This window comes from Anthonomus grandis, chromosome 8 (assembly GCF_022605725.1).
Source record: "Anthonomus grandis grandis chromosome 8, icAntGran1.3, whole genome shotgun sequence".
In the NCBI taxonomy this organism is placed as follows: Eukaryota; Metazoa; Arthropoda; class Insecta; order Coleoptera; family Curculionidae; genus Anthonomus; species Anthonomus grandis.
In genome coordinates this window covers 8,526,756-8,551,123 of record NC_065553.1, presented here as the reverse complement: position 1 = coordinate 8,551,123, position 24,368 = coordinate 8,526,756, and the positions used below count along the sequence as shown (strand labels likewise).

Genomic DNA, 24,368 nt, shown 5'->3' with positions numbered 1-24,368 from the left:
AAGATAATTGGCATATCAAAAAGATTGTGTGGTTGGAAAGCTGCAGCAAATAATAGATAATACTATAAGCATTAAGAAACATTCATCAACAGTTTTTTATAAAAGAATGTAACTATAGTATCAAGCAATTATTTGAAATAATATTAGGATTATTCTAAATGTTGTGAAGAAGATCAAAAAGTTAGTTTAAATGTGTTTAAAGAATAAAAGCTGAGACAAAACCCGTAATCCTTTCTTCTTGTTTGTCTACAGGATCATATGAAACAACCTAGCGTATCTGGATTTTAAAACAATGTTTGTAAGGCATGTATACATTTTGTAACCAAGCACCAAAGAAACTTCGAGCATATCCAACTCTACTTATTCTTATTTTTTGTAACCCTACAACCCACACAATTCACCTTCGACTCTATGGACCACCATGGTGACATGCATGGAGTTATAGCCATTAGACACGATCTTGTCGTGGATAGCGTTTAGTTTTATGGGGTATTTTATGGGACTGAGCGTTATTTATGGGGCATGCAAACTCGGTCAAGCCATGGAAAACAATAAATGGCGATTTTGTCGCGACGCGGACGCGAGCCATTAAAAAGCCGATAATTAACATATTGTGTGTCTTTGCGGTCGTTGAGTTTTTGGGTTGACTATTTAAGATTTTTTTTAAAGCGAGTTAATAGAGCAAGGAATCGTAAAATCATAAATAGATGTAGTAGGCCTTTAGGATTAACTTACAGTGTATATTGTATTGCATATTAAGTGAATCTAACAATACATAATAGGATCTAGTATTAAATAGAATCATTAAGGAATATGCGAATGACATCATCTAATGATCACAGGAATTCTTACATGAAGTCCTTTATTACCATGAATTTTTTTTTATTACGTAACATGGTCCTGGAATATTAAATAATAATAAAATACTTAATTGTTAGGCTAGAATTAGCATTGCCGTGAAACCATGAGCAGTTTGTTTGCTGGCAACGTCTCTGATGCAATGATGCCAAATGCTTGTGGACAAATTCCAAAAGAAAACTTTATAATATCATAAAAATTTGTTACTTATTATGACAGGCATAAAATAATAATACTGTTATAATAATATAATAAGATAAACTCTATAAAGGAGTCAATATTCAAAGTTGAATGAATGTAGAGAACGTATATTAAAGAAAAGGGAACAATATCGCAAATCCGCTCGATCGCATTGGTCATGCTATTGACACAAGGAATCTTTATCAGTGGCGTCGTTAAAAACATTTTACATAATAAATATTTATTCATAATAAATTATACATTAAAAATAAACAATATTACTGTTTATGAAATCTTAATAGGTTTTTTTAACGTAATTTATTAGAGCAAAGGTATTTTTACATTTTTCTGCCAGGACCACAAAAAACAAAAAATCAGCCATAACATAACCAATTTTCAAAAAAATATTTGAATAAAAAAATATGAAGGTTCTTGTATTTAACACACACTGCACATTCAAATTTTTATGTAGGTTTATTTCGATAATCCCATAGTCTATAGATATAATGTTAAGACAGTTTGGCAAGATGACATTTCACCTATCACTGAGATTTTGCTTGTGATGTTGCCATTCCAATTTTTTTTTTAAAGCGGTTTTAGGAATAAAAATATTAATAATTTTTCTTGACTTAAAGATGTATCTTTGCTCTTAGAATAGGTTATATATAATTCTATTTTTTAAATTAATCCAAAATCTGTGGCAAATAAATTAAATTAACATTATGATAGATGCTAATATGTAGCTGAAAGTGTCCTCTTTTAAAAACGTGTGACGACGAAGAATCGACAAATATTTTTGTAAACAAAGCACCCCATTACCCCTGAGCACATGTTGAAATCAAACAAAATTTTCGTTTACTGATTCCATTATTTCAATGTTCTAGGCTTCTATATAATTTCAATTCGCTTCTTTTATTATATTTTTAATATGCCAGAAACTAACAGATTCAGAGATAAATTAAGATTAATTTAAGTTTTAGCATTTCCCTTTATAAAATTTACCTCCTCCTTATTTCCAACGATTTTCGAAATTGATCTTAATTTGCGTTTATTTACCTTAAATTTACAATTTAGATCAAAAGTGAAATAATCCAGGTTGTATTAATAAAATTATTATTTAGGATTAATCAACGCACTTGTTCAATCGATTTATATAACAGTTATTGTAATAATATTAGTTCCATTTATTCCGTTTATCCCAACAATATTCTTCAATTCATTCAAACATGTTGAAAATAATAAGAAAAGTAAAAAATAAACTTAGCAATAAAAAACTTCATAAGTGACATAATACTTTTCAAAAGTTTTATATGGTTTTATAGAGTGTATGCTGAGGCAACCTTTAAAAAAAAAATAAAAAAGCAATGCAAATTAGAATATTCCAAAAGCATGTTGAGGTAAAGGATATAATAGCAGAAAAATATACGTTGTTTTAGTTAATACAAGATAAATTTTGTACCTTTGACACAACAAAAAACGAACCATGTATATATTTAAATAAGACAGAAATCAGGTATTCTTATTTGCCATTAACTGTGCTTATAATATCTAATATAAAGCCTAGAACCAATATTTACCCTTTAAAATTTAACATTATAAAGGTGGTGATAGTCCTACATTTTAAAAAAAAACCTAATCTCTGATCTCATTTGTTTGTTGCATGTTAAGCATTCACAAAAAAATTTAGGATGTGAAAATTTTAATAAATCCATACTTCGCATACTTTTGTTTTCAGGGAAAAAAACTATTTTTTTGTTTAATAACATTTACATTCAAAACATGCTGAACCACCTACCATGAGCTACCCTATTATTCTCAGAAAACGCAGAATTACATGTAAAATTAAAAATGTCTTTAAATAAAGGGTGTTCCATTAAAAAAAATCTACCTTTGTAGCACTCTGGTTTTTAATAGCACCATTATAATTAAATAAATACACCACTAAATAAAAAATATCCAGTTATTACAGGGTATATTCAGGGTAATAAACTACTCGGCGCACTCGTTAATTTACCCTGCACATTGCTTCAATAAAAATAGTTCCCTCTGTACAGTTCACATAAATTGATAACGTAGCAACATGAAATTAAATATTTTAACCAGATTTTATTACAACAGACGCACTTAAAAAGTCACCATCTTATAATCATTTTCTCCTTAATACTTTAACACACAAATCCACTTACCTTTTTAACGATTGGTGCTTTCCATTCATACTGAATTTTGGCTTCCCCCGATCCGTACTCGTACTAGTAGGTGTCATGGAGCTATGACTCGCTGTAGCCGTGGTGTCACTTACAAAACTACTCACGCTACTCTCCTTACTTATTGGAGTATTTAAAGGTGGCCGCGACTTTCCATTAGTAAGTATCTGATTAGAGGGATTACCACTGCTGGTGTGTCCGTTCTGGCTTTGGTGCGCGAGTGTGAGTTGCAGGTGACCTTTGGGACCCGGTGGAGGTTTCTCCTCCACCGGCAGCATATAGGAGAGCATCGTGGTCAATGCGGAAATCGATGGTTTAGGGGTTTAAAAGTTCGGGCATTTTTAAGACGGTGTTCTGAAATGTAAAACAAATACTATTAAGTTTTAGTGGGTAGATATCAATGAGAATAAGTGAGTTGATCACTTTGGACATAGTGGACACATTAAAATAACCTAACTATTAATCCAAATGACTCAGTGGTCTTCTAGCATCAACTCATGCAGACAGTTTTTTATAGTTTAACCCCAAATCACTACACTATGCACTCACATGAGCTGCCTAACCGAAACAGATGCGACAAAGTAGGGTGTCTACAAACTTGCAAAGCTATAAAACAATCTTGTGTAGGATTCGTACCCTCGATGGTCTGTCTTCATTCTCTAACATCATTTGTTTCTTTATTTTATTTTACATTACTATAAATTCTTTATATACGTATATATAGCGTGGCCATTTAGTACTACTTTCCTTCATTGTGGTTATATTTTTGAAGCAAAAAAATTCGTCTTAGAATTGACATTTTGAAGAAAAGAAAGACAAAAAAAATAACTTTTATAGAAACATTAAATCCTTCTTAAGTGTTGTGCAGAAAGATAATAAATAATATTAATTATGGGCCATAATAATACAGATTGGTTAGAAAATTAACTTTAAAATGTTTACGAAAGTTGGGCAGGACAGCTAATTAGGTTAAAGCCATTGTATGGGACCATAAGCATGTCGCCTAATGGCTTATTAAATGTTAATGAATTACGAGTGCGCTTCACTTTTCTCACATTCTCTAGTTTTCGCTCACGATTCAGCGGTTTTAATAGAGACAGTCTTTTCAAGAACTTTTTAATTTTAAGATATTTAAAAATTTATTTTATATTACATACATTTTGAGACACTTTAATAAATAATGTGTAATAGGATAATATTAAAATTTGCATTCACAATTTTTTAAATAAAGGTCATTAATGGTAAAGGTCAACACCTTTTTCTTAAGTGATTCAATAAAAGAAATACAGTTCTTGCAATCAGACAAATTAAGAATTATTTACCGTTAATTAACTGGTTTTGTTTTATCCACTTTACTAAACACACATTGAATATGCAAAATAAATGTTAAAATTATTTATAATTAATTATTTATATAATTTATATATACTACAACAAAATTTCCAAAATAATAAAGAATTGAGCAAGACTATTAAATAACTTTAAATATAAGTTACTACAAAAACCAAATTCAAATATTTATTTATCAGTTACATAAGATGTAACTAGTACAAAACGTTGAAAAAGTATTCAGCGCCTACATGATTCGAGTGGCCAAATTTTTCTATGAAAAAAATATATTCTTAAAACCTTAAAAAAAACCTAATTAACAATACAGTTGATAATTACAGTGTTGTCAGTGCAACCTTTAAAAGTTTCCTGTTATGTTTCAAAATTACGAAAATTCATGACTAAAGGAAAAAACTGGGCACAGTAACTGTTTATTTATACCACACTAATAAATTTAATTATTTAGTCTTCTATTATTTGTGGTTTAGATCCTTCAATTTAACATTGACGTTTTAATTATTTTGACGTTTAAAGCTTTACAGTGTTGCCAGTGAAGCCTTTGAAAGTTTTTTTCATGTTGCAAAGCTGTGAAGACTCATGTGTAAAAAGAAAAGGGGCACAGCAATTATTAATTTAAAAGATACTAATAAATATTAATTAATTACTGTTTTATTTTATTCGTGTTTTAGGTCTCCAAGTTTGACGTCCACATTTTAACTGTTTTGACAGGGGCATTGACGTTTGGATGATGCTACACTGTTGCCAGTACAACCCTTAAAAGTTTCATGTTACAAAATTACAAGAACTAATTAATAAAGGAAGAAAATAGGCACGGCAATTATTTATTTAAACCACACTTATAAATATATATTATTTGTGTTTTAGATCCGACATTGACATTCTAATTATTTTGACAGTGACATTGGCGTTTGGAGCTTTACAGTGTTGCCAAAGCAGCCGTTGAAAGTTTTTTTTCACGTTGCAAAACTGCAAAGACTGATGTATAAAAAGAAAATGAGGCACAGCAATTATTAATTTAAAAGACACTAATAAATATTAATTAATTACTGTTTTATTTTATTCGTGTTTTTGTTCTCCAAGTTTGACGTTCACATTTCAACTTGTGTGATTTGACAGTGGCTTTGACGTTTGGTTAATTACAGTGTCACCAGTGCAACCCTTAAAAATTTTCTGTTATGCTCCAAAAGTACGCAAATTGAAAAACTGGGCACGGCAATTTTTTATTTAAACCACACTAATAAATACTAATTACTTACGGTCCTATATTATTTGTGTCTTAGATCTTTCAATCTGACATTGACATTTTAATTATATTGACAGTGACTTTGACGTATGGAGCTTTACAGTGTTGCCAGTACAGCCTTTGAAAGTTTATTTTCATGATGCAGAGACTGAAAAAAAATTGGTCACGGAATTATTAATTACTTATTTATGATTCGTATTTTTGTTGTTCTACTTTTGACAGTGCTTTAATATTATTGGATTATTACAGTATTGCTAGGGCAGCACACAAAAGTACTGAATCAATCAAATCATCACTCGTATATCAATGACATGTAAAAACCAAAATTCTCAAAGACATTTAAGTGCAAATTTTATCTTTTAAAGTAATTCTAGATCTAAATGTGAATGTTTAAAACCAATAATCAGGCTTAAAACTGACATTGTTCAGAGGATAAGTTTAAATTTCAAAGAGAAAGGTTTTTGCCAAATATTTTATTATATTTTAGAGGTTGTGGATAATTTAATTAATAAAACAGAATTAAAATTGTCAGGCCACAGATCAATGCGTTAATCCTAGAAATTAATCATATTTATTTCTAAAAATATCTTTGTTAATTAATGACATACAACTTTTAAGACATCCGTAACCCTTAATATCTCTTAGACACAAACAATTTAAAATACATTTACAAGAAATTATCTATTTGTTATATAAATGTATTTTCATTAATAAATAATTGTATTTATATTATAATGTTCACACTTGCCGTTTTAGTAAAATAAACAGAGACTTCCTTCACACGTTCACAAGATATCACATGATTTATTTCTGGTATATTAAAGTTGACCTATTTTTAAAGAAAGACATGAAATCGATAACGCATTAGCAGGAAAAAGGTCAGACTAATTATTCTGAAAGGGTTTAGTTCAAATTCAGGAAGTGTTTCATTATATAATAGACACGAATGTGTATTTAAACTGGATTTATCTAGATGATGTAAATAGTAATTGAGCCAATTGCCAATAAAGTCTTCAAAGTTTTGTTTTCAAAAAGCTCTTTTAAACAATTTAACTTTTGTTTGTCACTAAAAAAATTATAAAATTTTAGTGTTTAGATACAACTACTTTTAAGTCAAATGATTCAATAAAGAGCCCTCTTTATTAGACTAAATTTAGCACAAAATCTAATTTAGACATCATGTTGAAAGCGTCAAAAAGAATAAAGCTACACAAAAAGAAAAGACCGATCCCTCTGGTTGCCATAACACTTTTTCAATCCCCCTTTTGATTACTGTTCGTAACTTACAAGACAAATTGAAGGCAGGAGTTGAAGGAATGATGTTAAGGCGTTAGGAACGAGCGATGAAAACACGAAATTGTAGCGTTCTTAGAAATAAATGATTTAGAAAAATATAGGTACATTCTACATTAATCCTCACTGTTCCTAACTATTACATAAGGATAAAACAATTTATATTATAATTATTTTCGAGTTTAAATGCTGAAACTATAAATGATGATGATATGAAAATTTATGAATATCTCTTAAACAAGGTTAAGGTCCTCTAGATGAGGCTTTTAATAAATAACATGTTATATATTATACTTTTCTCCTATATTTTTTTTATTAGCTACACTATTAAGATAATGATGCAATGATTTAGAAAAAGGTGGAAAAGTCAAATTCTCATTTACATATCCCTATCTCAGTTTCAAAATTAGAAAGATATGGAAATAAAATGATGTTTTTCGAGTATATTCTGATAAATTAAGAAAAAAAACATCTCCAGGCGATCCAGACACTACTAAGAAAATGATGCAATGATGCAAAACTATAGTAAATAATCCAATAATGAAAAACTTTGTTTTTTCATTCTCAAAACAGCTCCAATACCAACCGATACTCAATTGTTTATTTACAAAATAAACCTATATATCAAGTACCAAAAAGTACTAAATTTCTATCTTTATATCAGTTGGTCATGAAAACTAACTGAATTGAGCAAGAGGAATCATATAAACGGACATTCTAGCCATTACCGTATAATGTCAGTTTATTATGCACATAATCTTACCACTCATTGTGCGTTTTCCCTACAAAAGAGGGTTATAAGATCAATTTGTGGAGGTACGTATTTGAAATACTGTGCACCATAATTGCACAAATTAAAAATTTTACATTTTACTTTTGCTATCTTATCTTATAGCCATTTGAATTGCTACAGTATTTGTAGATTTGTCTATAAAAATTTTAATAATTTAAATAATTCAATCAGCTCAAATAGTATTGCGATATGAGTCGAAATGTATTTCCATACATTTTACCATTTGAGAAAGGTCCTGATTTTATGGCTAATAAAGTTTATACCAGAAATTGGTAATTTAATAGCCGTTCTTTTTATTGCACTGACAAATATTTTTAATATAGAAGGGATAATTGTTGCAATGTAAATTGTGTATATTGTTAAAATATGAGTGTTTCAATTTCAATTTGAATAAATTGAATATTTTGGAGGATAAGATAATTTTGCCCTATCCTGACTAAGTGCAATGTAGTATTCTCAAAAAAAATTAATGAACAAAACAAACATATGATTTTAATCATAATCATCTGATTTGACAATAAGTTTTTAACTTTGAGTCGAATAACCGGTAAGTTTTTGCTTATTTTGTTAGACATTTATATTTCAAGAACGATAGTACAGTATTTAGAAATCTATCTCAATCTACTATGTTTTTTTAAATTTTGAAGCTGAATTTGCATATCATATATTACCATTTACTTCTTTAAAAAATAAAGGATTATTACAACGAACTAGCTAATATCCGCTATATTACAGTTCTTTAGTTGTTTATTCGTCAATATTTCAGATTAGTTAAAAACGTAACATCAAAAAGGTGCGGATCTATTCAATCGTTCGGTTTCAATTTAGGTAAACGAAACAAAACTAACACAAAACGATTTAAATTGCGTTTAAGGGCGTGCCATCATAAAAGCCAAAGGGAAAAGCATTGAAGTGGATTGCTGAATGTCATTTTAACCTTTTGTTGTTTGGATTGAATGGTGAATACCGAATGTGTCTGATGGCATCGTTATATACCGGTCTGTGGCCTCGCCCTTATGTTTTAATTTTCTCATTTAATTTTTTTTTGCATCCATTGCGCAATAATCATAAAAATCATTTTCAATTTATCTCTTTGACCGATTAAAGTACCTATAATATATGGCTTTATTACGCACACCTTGGAATTCGTTCACTGTAATCTAAAATTGCATCAAATTTACCGTTGTTTCCATAAATCTGTAACAAAAAGAACGAAAAACACTCTTTGTTACGATGCCTGATTTATCTTAAACAAAATATCAGAATGACTTTGTTCTTATTAAAGCACCCAAAAATACACCGGAGCATAACAGTGTCTTTATATCAGAAATCTTAAGGCAAAAACGTTAGCTTTTTGATTTTAACAGAGCAACAGTACAATGGCTGCGTTCCAAGATTAAAATACGAATAATTAGCGGTTTGATCATAAATTAGGCAGACATAAACAAAAGATGGGCAATGGAAATATCAGATAAGATAGAAGTTTTATAGATAGAATTTCGGAAAATGAATGACAAATTGTAGTATTTACGGAGTTTGCTCAATTTTATAACAAAATATATTTTCATTTAAGATTTCACTTTTTTTTGAATATCAATAAACAATATCTCCCAACTAGTTGAAAAATACAGAAAAAATTATTTTCTATACGTCACATTTACAATACAATATAATATATTATGGAATTTTTTACAAATACATAATCCAATTTGTAAACACAACATAAAAGTTATATAAAATTTAAATAATAATTAATGTGACAAAAAATTTTACTAAATCACAAATTAGGCATGTGCTCAAATTTTTTTAATTTTTTTTAGTAGCTTCTGCTTGCATGTTACTTTTTGAATTTTAACCATACATTGAAACAGAGACAAAAAAAAGGTTTTTTGTTTTGTGAATAAATAAATATATTATTCTTCTATAAATACTCTCTTTATTAGATACAATGTCATACTACCCAATAGTATAATTATTTAAATACTATATTAGCAACCTGTTCTATTATGAATGAGATCCTATATTGGCACACATGGCTAAATGTGCCAAGCACAAGGCCAAAAAACGAAAAAAAAATTAAATTCTTCTAATTAAAAATTTAAACAAAAATGCAAAACAAGAGATTTGACTATCAGGGGATTATAATTTTGTGATAAATAGCAACTACGTAAACTGATAATCAAAAATAACTAACAAATCTACTTTAAATTACTTTATCAGTAACTTTTTAAAACTATTATAGTTTCGTGTAATAAACTGTTTAAACTAGTTTGCAAAAACTAGTTCGTTATTTAATTTTTTTGGTTATGATTTCTCTCAACTTTTGTTTTTAGATTTTGCGGTAAAATTTTAAAAAAATGTTTACAGTAAAATTAATATATTTCTTTGCAAATGACATTTGTTGAAAAAATGTAATTGTAATTCATTATTTTTGTTAGAACGAGTATTAAATTGATGATCAAGCTCAGTGTAAATATGATTTATTTTTTAAATAAAGACTTGTACTTAAAATAATCCCCTTAGGTTTAAGAGAAAAAAATGAAAACTCCAAGTCTCAGTCTCAAAATGTCTATTTAATTATTCAGGTGACATGTTTCGCTAATGAAGCATCATCAGACCTATAATAAACAGAAAAACACACGTAACTACAATAAAACCTTACACTAAAACAAAATCAAATATTAAAAATTAGATAAAATTACCTTATAGCTAGCTATAATAGCTATTAGATAAAATTACCTTATAGCTAGCTATAAGGTAATTTTATCTAATTTTTAATATTTTTTTTTTAATATTTGATTTTGTTTTAGTGTAAGGTTTTATTGTAGTTACGTGTGTTTTTCTGTTTATTATAGGTCTGATGATGCTTCATTAGCGAAACATGTCACCTGAATAATTAAATAGACATTTTGAGACTGAGACTTGGAGTTTTCATTTTTTTCTCTAGTTACGTAAGTCTCTTTGAGATAATGGACGAGTTCTTTCCCTTAGGTTTAAACCAATTTATTCAGAATAAAGATTAATTATAGGATACTGACTATTTTTGTATCATCTTTAAGATTCTGATTTGGCATACCTTTAAAATCTGCAATGCAGTTTCGTGAAGACCACCCCAAATTGATAAATAATACCTTAAAATAGTCTCTACAAAGGAATTATAAACTATTTTTATTGTTTTTCTATTTAGAATAACAATAGAATACAGGGATTTTTGAAGTATTAAAAGTAAAATTAATTACATGCACTAAAGGCTTAAAAATACATGTATGAATTTATTTTATTACTTTGGCGCTTACACCCAGAGAAGAGTCTGTTTCTAAAGAGTTTATATGTGACACAAGTAAATTAATTTTTTTTAATTTTTAGGGTTTTTTAACGTGCAAACCCTAGGGACTTACTATAGCCCGATTTAATTTATTGGCCTATCTAGGTGGTCTGCATCAAGTTTAATATTTTCATTTATTATTTTGACATAATAATATAGACAAAGACTTTGCTAAAAATTTCATGATGCTTTTGCTAAAATTGACAGAAGTTTCATAAAACCTTACAAATCTGTCAATTTTACTTAATAAAGCTAAGAATATTTTTTATAAAGGAAATTGTATATGGATATATATTTTAATATAAAATATTTTTTTGCTAGTAGCTTTATTAATAAGATTTTTAATATGATAGAAGTTTCCTTACTATTTGTTAAGTATGTTGTCTCAAAAACAAAAAAACCTAATGAAGAATATTTCCCCTGTAACATAAATACCCATTTCTTGTCTTAAAAATGTGACTTGGGTATGGATGCGTTCTTGTAGGTAAAAAACGTTGACACTTTGATTTTATCAAATACAATTGTAAATATATATACCGGGTGACAATCTGAAAACGAACATCATTTAATATTGGCTCTACCAATAATAGTATGTACATTTAAAAAATCCAAGTCCATGAAAAATTATGATAATATTAATGAAATACTGGAAACATTACCTTTACTACTTTATGAATTGTTCAAACTATTCTCGGAAGAGTTTCAGGTGAAGGATTTCTATACTCCTGTATAATTCTATGTTGTAATTGTTAAATTAAATCTGGTTTAAATATAACGGATTTTAAGTGACCCATAAGAAAAGATCCAGCGGTGTCAGATCTAGTGACCTAGGTGGCTATTCTATGCGTTCTCTCCTACCAATCCACTGCTCTGTGTAATGATTATCCAACCACTCTCTTACTGACTTACTGAGCGTACATAATGCAGAGCTGCTCCGTCCTGTTGGAAAATGTTCATCTAGAGCAAGATTTCCATTGGCGTCTCTGTGATTTTCCACCTCATAAACTATAAGAGGTTTTGTAGTTCTGCCAAACATTTCTGCATAAATTTCACCATTTAGAGTTACATTGATGAAGAGAGGACCGATGATACTATTGCCTAATATACCTGCCCAAACATTTAATTCTTGAGGGTTTTGCGTGCGTATGTCCCTCTCTAATAATGTGAGGATTGAAGTCGCTTCAATAACGACAGGTTTGTTTGTAGATTTTTTCCCATTTAAGTAAAAGGTGCATTCGTCACCAAAGCAGATATTCTTTATTAAGGTGGGCTGAGTAATAATCTTTTCCGTAATAATTTCGCAAAACTCAATGAGTCGGTCTGGGTCATCATGTTTGCATGGATGAAATTCGTGAAGCTTCAATACTTTTCTCACTGACTCACGCGACAGTCCAATTTGATCTGCAACGTAGTAGGAATAGCAGTTTCACCAAGAACCTCATTGAGCAGACTTGGCTCATTTTTTCTCTTATTGCCAACAGATCCTTTTTCTTCAAATTTAGCTACTAACGAATGTACTTGTGTTCAATATTTCTTTCACGATGCCTTCCGTTAAATATGACCGTGGTACTTGCAAAGCATCAATTTTGAGCTCCCTGAATGAAAATCATTTCTACGCGTTCAGCAATAGTGTAAACCAATAATTGAAAACTATTGAAATTATTTATCAAATTAACTGTCACAGACTCTAGAAGTACATGAAATAAATAATGAACACTAGAAGTCGTACGGAATAAAGAACAAATATCTTCTTATTATTTGATAGAAGGCATAAGCAAAACGCAAATCTTGTTTTCAAAAAATTGGCAAAAAAACAAATTGATGCCTCAAAAATTGTTTCCCTTGACATGTAAATTGACGTGTTTCGCCTAATTTTCATACTTTATAATCATTGGTTGAAGCAATATTAAATGCTGTTCGTTTTCAAATTGTCACCCTGTTATATCGGTCGCACATAGATCAACCATAGTGGATAACATTAAGACAAATAGAGCATATATATATAGCGTGTAAAGAACAAAGGTATTGGCTATTCTAAGATAAAACTGCTTGCCATTTTTCCAAAACATAGACATCCTAGTATGGCTAATTATTATTTAGTTATTTAAAGAACTTAGAGTCACTTGTAAGGAAATGTGGTCAAAGTCTTTAAATGTTGCGTATTTTTTTGAATCAAACGCATTATCAAATCTGAATAAGACTCTCTGTTTGTGACTTTTCCTTGAATTTTATTATCTATTTATACTTCTTAAGTTTCTTTAAGAAAGTGGACAACTTTTAAAAAGACGTCAACTGCTTACAAAATTACAAGTCAATTACTGCAAACAAAATTACAGTCTTTGAACAAGTGAAGTTGACAAGTGAACATGGACAATTTCATGCAGGTGTTTCTAATGTTAGTTTAAGTTTACATCACAATTTTAGGTATGGTTGTTCATGTCATTGGAATCTTGTTCGAAGAAACATTGACAATGTTGGTACTGATGAGATGACCTATGGGGCTTGAAAACACTCTACTACTAAAAATTTACATTGCTCGGGTATAGTAGTTTGACTATCTTATGTATGACAATTGACACTTTTGACCTTATATACGAAAACATATAGCCAATTTCCACAAGTTCAAATCCAACGTGTTTCCATGATATAAAGAAAATCCAGTTCAGACTCGATCTCCAACACTAGAATTCAATATTGTTACATTTAGATTCAAATCGTTTTGCGAACTGAAAAACACAAGCATTTTTATTATTAACACGCTTTTATTAGCTCGGGTTGTATTTATGTATGTATGTAACAGAACCTTTGAGCTTAATTTTCACTAGTTTCTAAAAGTCTGATCACCTTGAAATCTTGCACATGTATTAAGGACCGATGACAATGCAAAAATTTGATAACAGCTTCCCATTGTCCTTATTGGGACTGCCAGGATTAATAAATTATTTTTTATTTAAACTGACACACAAGTTTGGTTAACGTTCAAAAACAATATGTGATCAATGACATTTAAATGTCTCTGTTTATAGTTGCACAGACGGCTAGCAGAATTTCGCTTAATTGTACGTTAAATTCATTGTATTTTCTATTTATCAAATTAATATACTTTTTCAGTTAACATTCGTCTTATCGATTTTAATAATAAGAGTATGAAAAGTTTGAATATGCTGCCGCCCCTGAAAGTATCCAGGTACTATGAGATGCTTTCAACAAGAGAATAAATAATAGTTAAAAAAAACTGAAAAAACACGCTTTTATTGCTAATCGAACTAAAAAGTGGAAAATAATTTTTAATTTTAAAGAGTTTTTATCAATCAATCATAATTAATTACCTCAAATAAAAATCATAATAAAATTAAAGTTATTAACAGAATAATTCAAATCAAAGTAAAAAGCGTAATAGAAACTCTTGGTAATTAAAAATGATTTTCTACTTTTTAGTTCAATTAATAATAAAAGCGTGTTCTTTTAGTTTTCTTAAAATTTTATTTATTATTCATAGAATCGAATTGAAAACCATTCGAAAATTGCACGTAGTATGTATTTAAATATTAGCTTAAAAAAATAATAAGTACTAAAATCAACTGCTTTTATATAATTTTTATGATTGATGAAAACACAAACTGTATCTTTACATATCATAAATTTTACTCAAATCAATTTTAACTACTGAATATGTTCTCTAGTTGCACTTTACATGTACCGTCTGTGATCTCTTTGATATCTTTATTTACTATTGCTAGATATTAAAAAAAAAATTTATACTTAACGGGAAATCTCTTTATACTAAGTTTGATATATTTCTCTTTACATTAGATTATTAACACCTACCTAATCATTCACAATAGCAAAAATGAAAATTTGGGTTCCTCCCATAAAATACCGCGTAACAAAATAGTCACTCAAGGCTGAATCGGATTAGGTGGGTACCCAAATAAATACCGAACTGGCCGTCATAAAAAAACTCTAATTACAACATGATTAAAAATGTTGTTTATACAATTAATTAGTGTACGTGAGGTGGTGTATAGATTGCGGATAAAATTTGATTTTAATTTTACCTCCATGCTGCGTTAAATGATTAATTTGCACTTAAAAAGTATGCATGTTAGTAATTATTTTTAGATGAGAACTGAAAATAGGCGTTAATTTAAAAAAAATCAAAATATTAGATTAAATTGGATTTAAACCTACCACGATTATTTAGTTAAGCACAAACTGTTTTATTTACAAAAGAGCTATACTCGTATCGAAAGAAAATGTTGACGAATCGTCTTATGTTCTTGACATGTCTGACAGCCTGTTTGCACTCCAGTTTAATACACTTTGGTTCAATAAAAGCAGGGGAGAAAAACTTTTTTGAGAGCGTTTGCTTTAATCCGGATGTCTGCAATTTTTGCAGGCTTACTCTATAACGGAATTTCATATTTTTGAAATTGTTCTGAGCATAAATAGGAAAACCCAGTCTAAAATGACATACCACTTAATTCATTGTAAATTTTTATTTTCATGACATAATGTTAGAATATTGACAGGCTAGAATTAGCCGTGAACTATGGGCAGTTTGTTCGCTTGCAACATCTCTGATGCAATGAGGACAAATGCTTGTGTAGAAATGGTAAAAAAATTCTGTATAATATTATTAAAATTTGTCACCCTCATTAATAGGCACAAAACAGTACTACTGTTCCTGTTTAATAAAGTATGAACATTTTTTTTTAATAAAATATCATAAGATACTCTATAAAGAAGTCATCATTTAAAGTTAAATGAATGCAGATCAGGTATGTAAAGAAAAAGACAACAACATCGCAACGCCGCTCAATCGCGTTGATAATTCCACCGACACAAGGAATCTACCAGTGACAAAAAATATTTATATGATAAATATTTATTAATCATTTGTTTTAAATTATAAGCAATATTACCGTCTATCAACTCTTTATGTGTTTTTTTAACGTACTTCATTTGAGTAAAGGTACCTGCCTAATAAAACGCATTTTTATGGAAATTAAATATTTTATAATTATTATACATTTCTTGGTTTTTATGTAGGTTTATTTCTATGATCCCCTATTCTACGTTTATGATAATAGTTCTTCCTTGATGTGACAGTATCGGTATTTACTTACGTCACAAAAAGAAAATTTTTACCATCGAAACAGTCCACAAAAACACTCAAATGGGATCTTTTTTCTTTTTTAATCAAAAACTAAAGAAAAAACACAGAATTATACAAATTCCAATCGTAAACACAAAGCCGTTTGACAAGATGACATTTCGCAAAATGACATCAGCTTTTTCTGGCGGTATTGCCATTCCATTTTTTTATTTTTTTTTTAAGTTTTAATAGTAAGAATGTTAATAATTTTTTGTTTGTTTTGAAGATGTTTGTCTATTTTTATTTTTTATTTTTTAATCGGTATTTATAAAATCAGAAAACATTAAATGATTTGTGGTTTATTAAAAACTTGTGCTCTGGCAACTTAAGTAGCTTCAGGATTTCAAAGGAATATTTTGAGGTTATTATTATTATGAATCTACCTAAAATGCTAAATCTGAATGTAATTCTATTTTTTTGTAACAATTGGTACGTCAAAGAAAGAACTTCATCGCATAAATTCATCAAATAGACAAGATTGCTATGAAATTCAATAATATAATTAGTATTAGTATTACAATTGATAATATATAATCTTTAAACCATTCTATTTCTATATCTTGAACTGCTATTATGGACATATGCCAATGTAGGATATATACATATATTGTCTAATTATATTTTTACCTTTTTTGCGCCACAAATACTTTCTAAAGATATAATTGACATGTTTGTAATTAAGTTATTTCCTAAAACTCTGTTGTCAAGATAGATGAATGGTACTAAATTATGATGATGGTATTAAATTATATTCACGAAAAATCATCTCTAGTAATAACTGTTCGTTGGAAAATGACAGAGGCCTTTAATAACTCCTCGTCACAGTTTAAGGCGACTTTTAATTGTTTACATCCTAGAAATACAAACTTCATTTTACACGCTTTTACGAGCACCAAAAATACTGCAATAGGAAACGGGTTCGATCTTGACAAATGAGATTTATTGCCTGCTACGTTCGAGAATTTACTTTAACAAATGCTTATTAGTTTTTGGGTTATGTAGTTTATTTGGTTTATGCACATCCTATGAAGAACATTTGATTTTTATTGAAATAAAAAGAACATTAGTGCATTCGAATTATAGTTGGCACGTATATTCTAAGGATATCCTGGTAAGATCATCTTTTGCAGTATTTTGTTTTGTTAAGCGTAAAATGAAGAGTAAAGGAAATTTACTTATTTAAATTCCATTACTTAACCAATTTAAATTATATCTATTTATTTTAAGGAAAATGCTTTCACGAAATAATATAATCTTAATGATATGCCATTTATGGCCTTGCAATCACCTTCAGAGGGATGTCTTTACCCTACCAATTGTTTAATTTTTTTTTAATTTTAAATGTAGAAGTGTTATCATTACGACAAACTCAAGTACAAAAACATCATTAGGAGGAATTACTTTTTTGTTACCTATGAAATTAAAAACTATTAATTTTGCATAAAAATATTTTTTTATTTATTTAATAATTAAATTTCTTGTTTTTTTTTCAATGTCAACAAACTACCATTTTTTAGTTTGTCGTTTAATACTAATTAATGTCTTGATCTTATTAAATAAAATTAATGAACATCCATTTTCTCATAATGAAAGCTAAGCGAAGTTGACAAACTGAGGTATGCTAACTATAAAAACTAATAATTACTTATAATAACAATTAAAAAAAATCTACTCCACACTAATTAAAACGCATTAAGTACAGCTAATGTTTTCGAAGAAAAATTACATGCTTGATTTGGATCATATCCTTTATATGTCTTTTATGCGAGTTTTAATGACATACTTGTTAAGATTACTTTTATCCTGTCTACACCTGTGCCCTTCCATAACACTAAAATAGCCATAAGGATGAACTCAATAATAAGAATTTTCCTTTACAAATCCATTAATAAAACAGGTAATATAATCATTATTACGAACTTCGTTTGTTCTAGACGGCTTCATTTAACAAATATATAGAGGAAATAATTGCCCTTTATAAACAGTGACAGTAATACAGATTTAATTTTTATCAAAACCTAGGGGAAAATTGATATCCGGCTTTTGTAAATCCTATTAGGTATATTTTAATAAGATTGCAAAATTACTGGTGTTTTATAACAGAAGCAAAAAACTTATTTATATTATAATAGAGTTATGAAAACCGTCTTTTTAATATATAGATAAAATATCTGTAATTACTGCTTTATTCAAATTAGGCTTCTATAACAATAAGGCCTTCTTCATTTAACATTTTTATTGTTTGCAAGACCTACAGCTTTTAATTTTTTTATATTTAGATAAAATAATAAAACAAGATTAGAAAATGAATTCATGATTAGAAATATTTGCCTAAACTATCTACTTAACATAAATAATATTAAATAAGTATAATCAAAAAAGCACCGCAGGGTATTAAAATAATTTAAATGCAGAACTAATAACTGAATACGCAAACAATTAAAAACAGATAGCAAAGTGCAATCTCTTCAAAGTGCAAATTTACGAACCTTATAAGCAAAGTTTCTATTTACTAGAATCATGTACTGTTTGAATATATTAAACTTAATATAAATAATTAAGCTAAAGAGAGAGTGAGAAAATAAAACAAAACGTGATAAAATTGGGACCTTTAAAACAATTTAACAAATTATATTGTATAAATTTAGAAATCGAAGTTAGTCTCTAATCTGGAATATTATAATTTCAAAAGGACTTTTACTTCTTTTTAAATTTTTCTTAACCGGAATTTTGTATATTTACAAGCTTGCGTTGTACCTGTTCAATTTGGTCAATTTGTGATACATCGGATTCAAAACAACAACCAACCATTCGATAGTTGGTTTAACAATTTCATTGTATAACAATATTAATGATATTTAATTACTGAAACTCTCTGCATCGTAATTTGAAATATAAACTTTTTGAGCAATGTTTTCTATATGAGCGTCGTAGAGTAGTTAGGAATCCAATGACACATTGAAATCCTTAATACGTGATAAATATTCAACAGTTATATAAGATTGTCGTCATCAATCTAACTGCATTTTTATTTGGAAGAACTTATTTAACCAAAAATTTTCAATAAAAATTATAAATAAAAATAATAGTTTAATTTACGGCTATATTTATCGCCTACACTTATTAATGCTAAATTAAGATGACTGATGAATGAGATTTTTATATATTCTTTATAGGTCTTACAAATATAGACTAATTAGTTCATTTAATTGGTGTAGGTCAAACAACATCCTGTTTATAAAATTGCATATGATACCCATTTAAATTATGCATCTTGTAAAATTTATATACAAGTTTTATTTATCTAATACCAGAATTATGATAAATTTCTGATATAAATAATTGTATTTCTTTAAATATTTTCATGAATACCATCATAGAGTTATTAAATTGCATATCATACTTATAGGAATTATGCATATTGTAGTTTCTATTATCAGTTTTTATAATTATTATTTTTTTTGTAACATTCTTAATTTATTAACAGATATCAAAAGCTTATAGATTATTACATTGGAAAAAAAATTAACAATCCGCCCTTTATTAAAAACTATGTTTCAATTAACGTATCTCCCTTAGTTAAATTATTATGGTTAGAATACGAATTTGGATGTCATATAGGGTGAGCCAGTTTCAAAAGCGGCAACTTAAAGGTAAGTCCATGTAGGTTAAATTTATTAGAGGTCATTAATCAGAGAGTAGACAATATTCAATTTAAGTAGAGGGAAACTAATACTTTATACAAAATGGTATTTAAGCAAATAGAAAAACATGTGCTTAGCTTTGGACACTTGAATCTTAGATCAGTGTTTACAGGTTTTGTCGAATATTTTTGAATTAAGGTTACAATAGAAAATTTTCTTTAGGTTTTTTTTGTTTGACTTCCCTTGTGCCACAAAAAAAATATACTGACTCAAAAGAAACTAATACGAAAATAAAAAAATTATTAAAACAAGTGGCTTTCAACAACGGTAACAAAATGAAAAAAAAATTAAACGTAAAATTACAAAAATTGCTTAAAATGTAGTCCACCCACTTCAATGCATATTTAGAATTGAATCTTCTTTTCTAAATATAAGATTTGCGTAAACTTTATGTTTAATAGTACACCCCTTTACGTAATAGTCCAGCGGATTAAGATCCGGTGACCTGGGTGGCCATGCCACTGGTTATAAGTTCAATATTTAAGTCATTTCTTTCCAGTCAGTCAATTCATCATTGGAGATAATTTGTATTTAGCCATTCTCTAATTTTTATCATAAAATCCGTAGCAACAATGAATATCTGCGTATTCGTTGTTAGAAAACAACATAATTTAGATTAACACTTAAATACAGATAACTTTAATCGTAATGTTATTAATAATTATATTGAAAATAAATAACCAAACATTCAAGAAACTGTCATAATAAAATCATGTCATGAAAAAATGCCTACTCAAAAATTTGAAAAAAAAACGTAGGTCCAATTGCCAAATGAATTTAGCTTTTTTAACAAATAACATATTAAACAAAAAAAAAATTTTAGCCACTTTTTGTTGTGACACACGACTTTTTTCAATAAAATTGCGCGAAGTTGGTTTCGTACGCACGCCACTGGTGGAAGTAAAATAATAATTTTTGCGTAAGAAGATGTATCTATATTATGTAACCAAATATGCCAAATTTCATTGAAATATCTAAAGTAGTTTTGAAAATATAAATATTTTATTTATCTTTGTAAGGAGGCATTTTTCGAATATAGTTTACATTACAAATTGATATTATTTTCGAGTTTTCTATCTGCCATTTAAGTTTTCGCTTTTAAAACTGGACGACACTGTAAAGGTTAATTAATTCGTTTAATTGGTAGAGGTGAAACAACCTCTTATTTATAAAATTGCATGTGATATCCATTTAAATTATGCATGTTATAAATTCTATAGGAAATGTTCGCAAGCCTAAACATATATTATGTTATGAATTCTCTTTATGTAATTATGTTTATTTGCTGCATTTATTTATGCACATGTTAAAATTATAATAAATAATAAGCAGTAATAGGAAAACGCTTTAATTGTTTTTTTTTTATCTTACCGTAGGTTGCCTAAGAAGATTCTCTTTATATTAACTTATTTAAGGAATGTTTATTTATTTAATAAGAGGATTTTGATACATTTCTGATATAACTTTTTTTAGTATGGGATACAGCTAAACTGTAACTCATATTTTCTTAAATTCCATTAGCAAGTTTTTTGTGTTGTTTGGTGCATTGTGCATCCCGTAATTCTTATTGGCAATTTTCACAAACTTATTTTTTTAAGCAAAACTTATAGAATCGCATTGCATAAAAATTTACAATCCGCCATTCATCTAAAGTAACTCAGTTTCAACTAACTTATCTCGCTTAGTTAAATTGTTATAATTATTCAGAATATGAATTTGTATTTCTAGATTTCTACTAAAAGCTATTTATATAAAGAATGTAATGTTCGGTAATTTGATGTCCTTCATCAGGATAATTGGAAGTAGTGAAACTAAAAACCTAATTTCCTAAAAGGATCGGCCAAGCCTACCTGGATTAAGAAGATTCCTTGCCTACCAATCCAAAAAAAGCTGCCACCAAGGATACAAAAAAAATTTTAAAAAAATAGGAAAATCCAGCCGGCCGGGGCGGTAAAAACAAAAGACACACGACGTATTTCTCTAGCAAAACAAATGATAACACGGCACACGACAACACAGCGGGTCGATTATCGTAGTCGGCCGGGAACTATGTCGACTGAGAAACAAAATCGGATCGGCGACAAAACATACTACGTTGCCGGCAGTAAACGCGATGCGCGTTCAGTTTTGCCGGTGCTTCCGAGCCGGTAAAATGAGGAAGCCCCTCATGCCTCATTCCTGGCTTAGTTGCCAGGTTTTGGAATATTACTGCCTAGAGTGGCGCCTGGCGCCATGTGCTTTTAGTCCTTCTATACTTACCACCTGAACTATAAGCAAAGTAGCTCATTAAAGTCCATATAGTTCATCTTTTTTTTAACGTTTTTGATGGACAGACGTCAACTTGCAAGAACCTGCTTTGAGGAGTCTGGTGTGGAGGTTGTATCCTCAGGAGTGCCTCAGGAGTGCCTCAGCCAGTGTAGCTGGACTGTATTTCGATTTGTCTAAGGCGTTTGACACGGTTAACCATTCTTTACTGCTGGACATCCTGGAACGGTATGGCATCAGGGGTGCGCAGCATCTAAATTACTCAGTTCATATCTAGAGCAAAGAGAACAAATAGTTTGTGTGACACATTCCGGCTCACCAATGTTTTCCCGCCCCCAAATTATAGGAAGAGGCGTGCTTCAGGGGTCAATCTTGGGATCTGTGCTCTTCCTATTATATGTCAATGGCTTGCCTGAGCTGTTCCCTTCTGATATGATTTTTCAATTCGCCGACGACACATCAGTCATAGTTGCCAGAAAGACAGTGGCAGATCTTTCACGGGGCTGCTCATCCGCAGTGGAGCGCGTAAGGACCTGGTGTCTGGACAGTAAGTTGTCTTTGAACTCTGGTAAAACGGGGTTGATTAATTTTTCGAAGGCCAATATTGTCTCAGAATCTCTACTTGTGTAGTCTGGTGGGCAGTCAATCCCTGTAGCCAATAGTATTAAATTCTTAGGAATACACATTGACCCCAATTTAAATTGGAAGAAACATATTAAAAACCTTTATGCCAGATTAGCTAGCTTGTGCGGATTGATTAGAAGATTAAGGGATGTAGTGTCTGAGGTATCTCTTTGCCTATTTTATTTCGGACAGGTACAGTCGATCTTACAATATGGTATCTGTTTCTGGGGATCTGCAAGAGGAGCTCTAGATATATTTAGAATGCAAAAGCGTATCATTCGTTGTTTATTGGGCATGACCTACAGAACTTCCTGTTGTTTGTTGAGAATAGGGCAATGTACGCTGAGGATGTGACTATGATTACACGACATAGAAGCGATCTCCGCATTCCATTGCATAATTCAGCTTACTATGAAAGAGGTTCTGATTATATGGCCATCAGGGCTTATAGAATGCTACCTGCTGATATTAGAAGCATTGAATCTACAGTTTAATTTAAAAAAGCTGTTTACCACTGGTTGCAGATTAAATGTTTTTATAATTTTACTTTTGAATAATAATTTTAACTTGTGTTAGATATTTAGAATATTTATTTTAAATTTTGTTATTTTGTTTATATAAGTATATTTCCTCTATGAATTCTAGATAAGAAAAATTAATGTACCCTATGGGAGCTAGATCCTCCTTTGTATGACGTTGCTTTGTCGTCCTGTATACGATTTTGTTCGCAAATAAAGGATATTATTATTATTATTATTATTATTATTATAGGACCTCCATCTTATCAAAATTAGAAAATCATTAAATCATTTAATTGCATCTTGACATTCAATTCTAAAGCTTTATTTCGCGATTTTTTTTAAATGAAACGCCCTGCATTTAATGAAGAATTAATAAATGAACATTTTTCTTATTATGTAAATATATTTTAGAAACATATTCATCTTTAGTCATTTTAAAAATATTTACTCTAATAAATAAAAAAGCATATTTAAAAATATTAATCATTTTATTATTATAAGCTCTGCGTTTGTTTCAAAACATAAATTAATACGTTCCTGAAAACTTCTTTCTACTTCATGTAACATTTGTCGAGTTACTTGAGCAAACGCGTCTCCTACTGCCGTTGTAGGTAGATTTCTACAAACAACTTTTTTTATAAAACCCTATGAAAAAAAATCTAAGTTTGTTAAGTCAGGCGATCTGGCTGGCCAATTAATAGGTCCATTCCTTCCAATCCATTTTCCTTCACAGGTCATATTCAAATTGACTTTTTCGAGTAATTAATGTAACATTCGCAAGTAATAGGCAGTTCATTTCGTAAGAATTAAGGGTACATTTCTCCATTAAGATGACCTTTAAAAGATAGGA

At 29.3% G+C, this 24,368-nt stretch overlaps 1 protein-coding gene across 1 annotated transcript in view; it reads right to left on the bottom strand.

Annotated features, from left to right (window-relative positions):
* Positions 1–22,213, bottom strand: part of LOC126739150 (uncharacterized) — a 121,811-nt gene extending 99,598 nt beyond the window's left edge. The window contains exons 1-2 of the mRNA XM_050444691.1: positions 21,959–22,213; positions 3,225–3,596 (exon numbers count right to left, since the gene is read on the bottom strand). Coding sequence (XP_050300648.1) covers positions 3,225–3,532 — 308 coding nt within the window. The 5' untranslated portion in view covers positions 3,533–3,596; positions 21,959–22,213. The remainder of the gene's footprint in view (positions 1–3,224; positions 3,597–21,958) is intronic.
* Between the last annotated feature and the right edge of the window lie 2,155 nt (positions 22,214–24,368).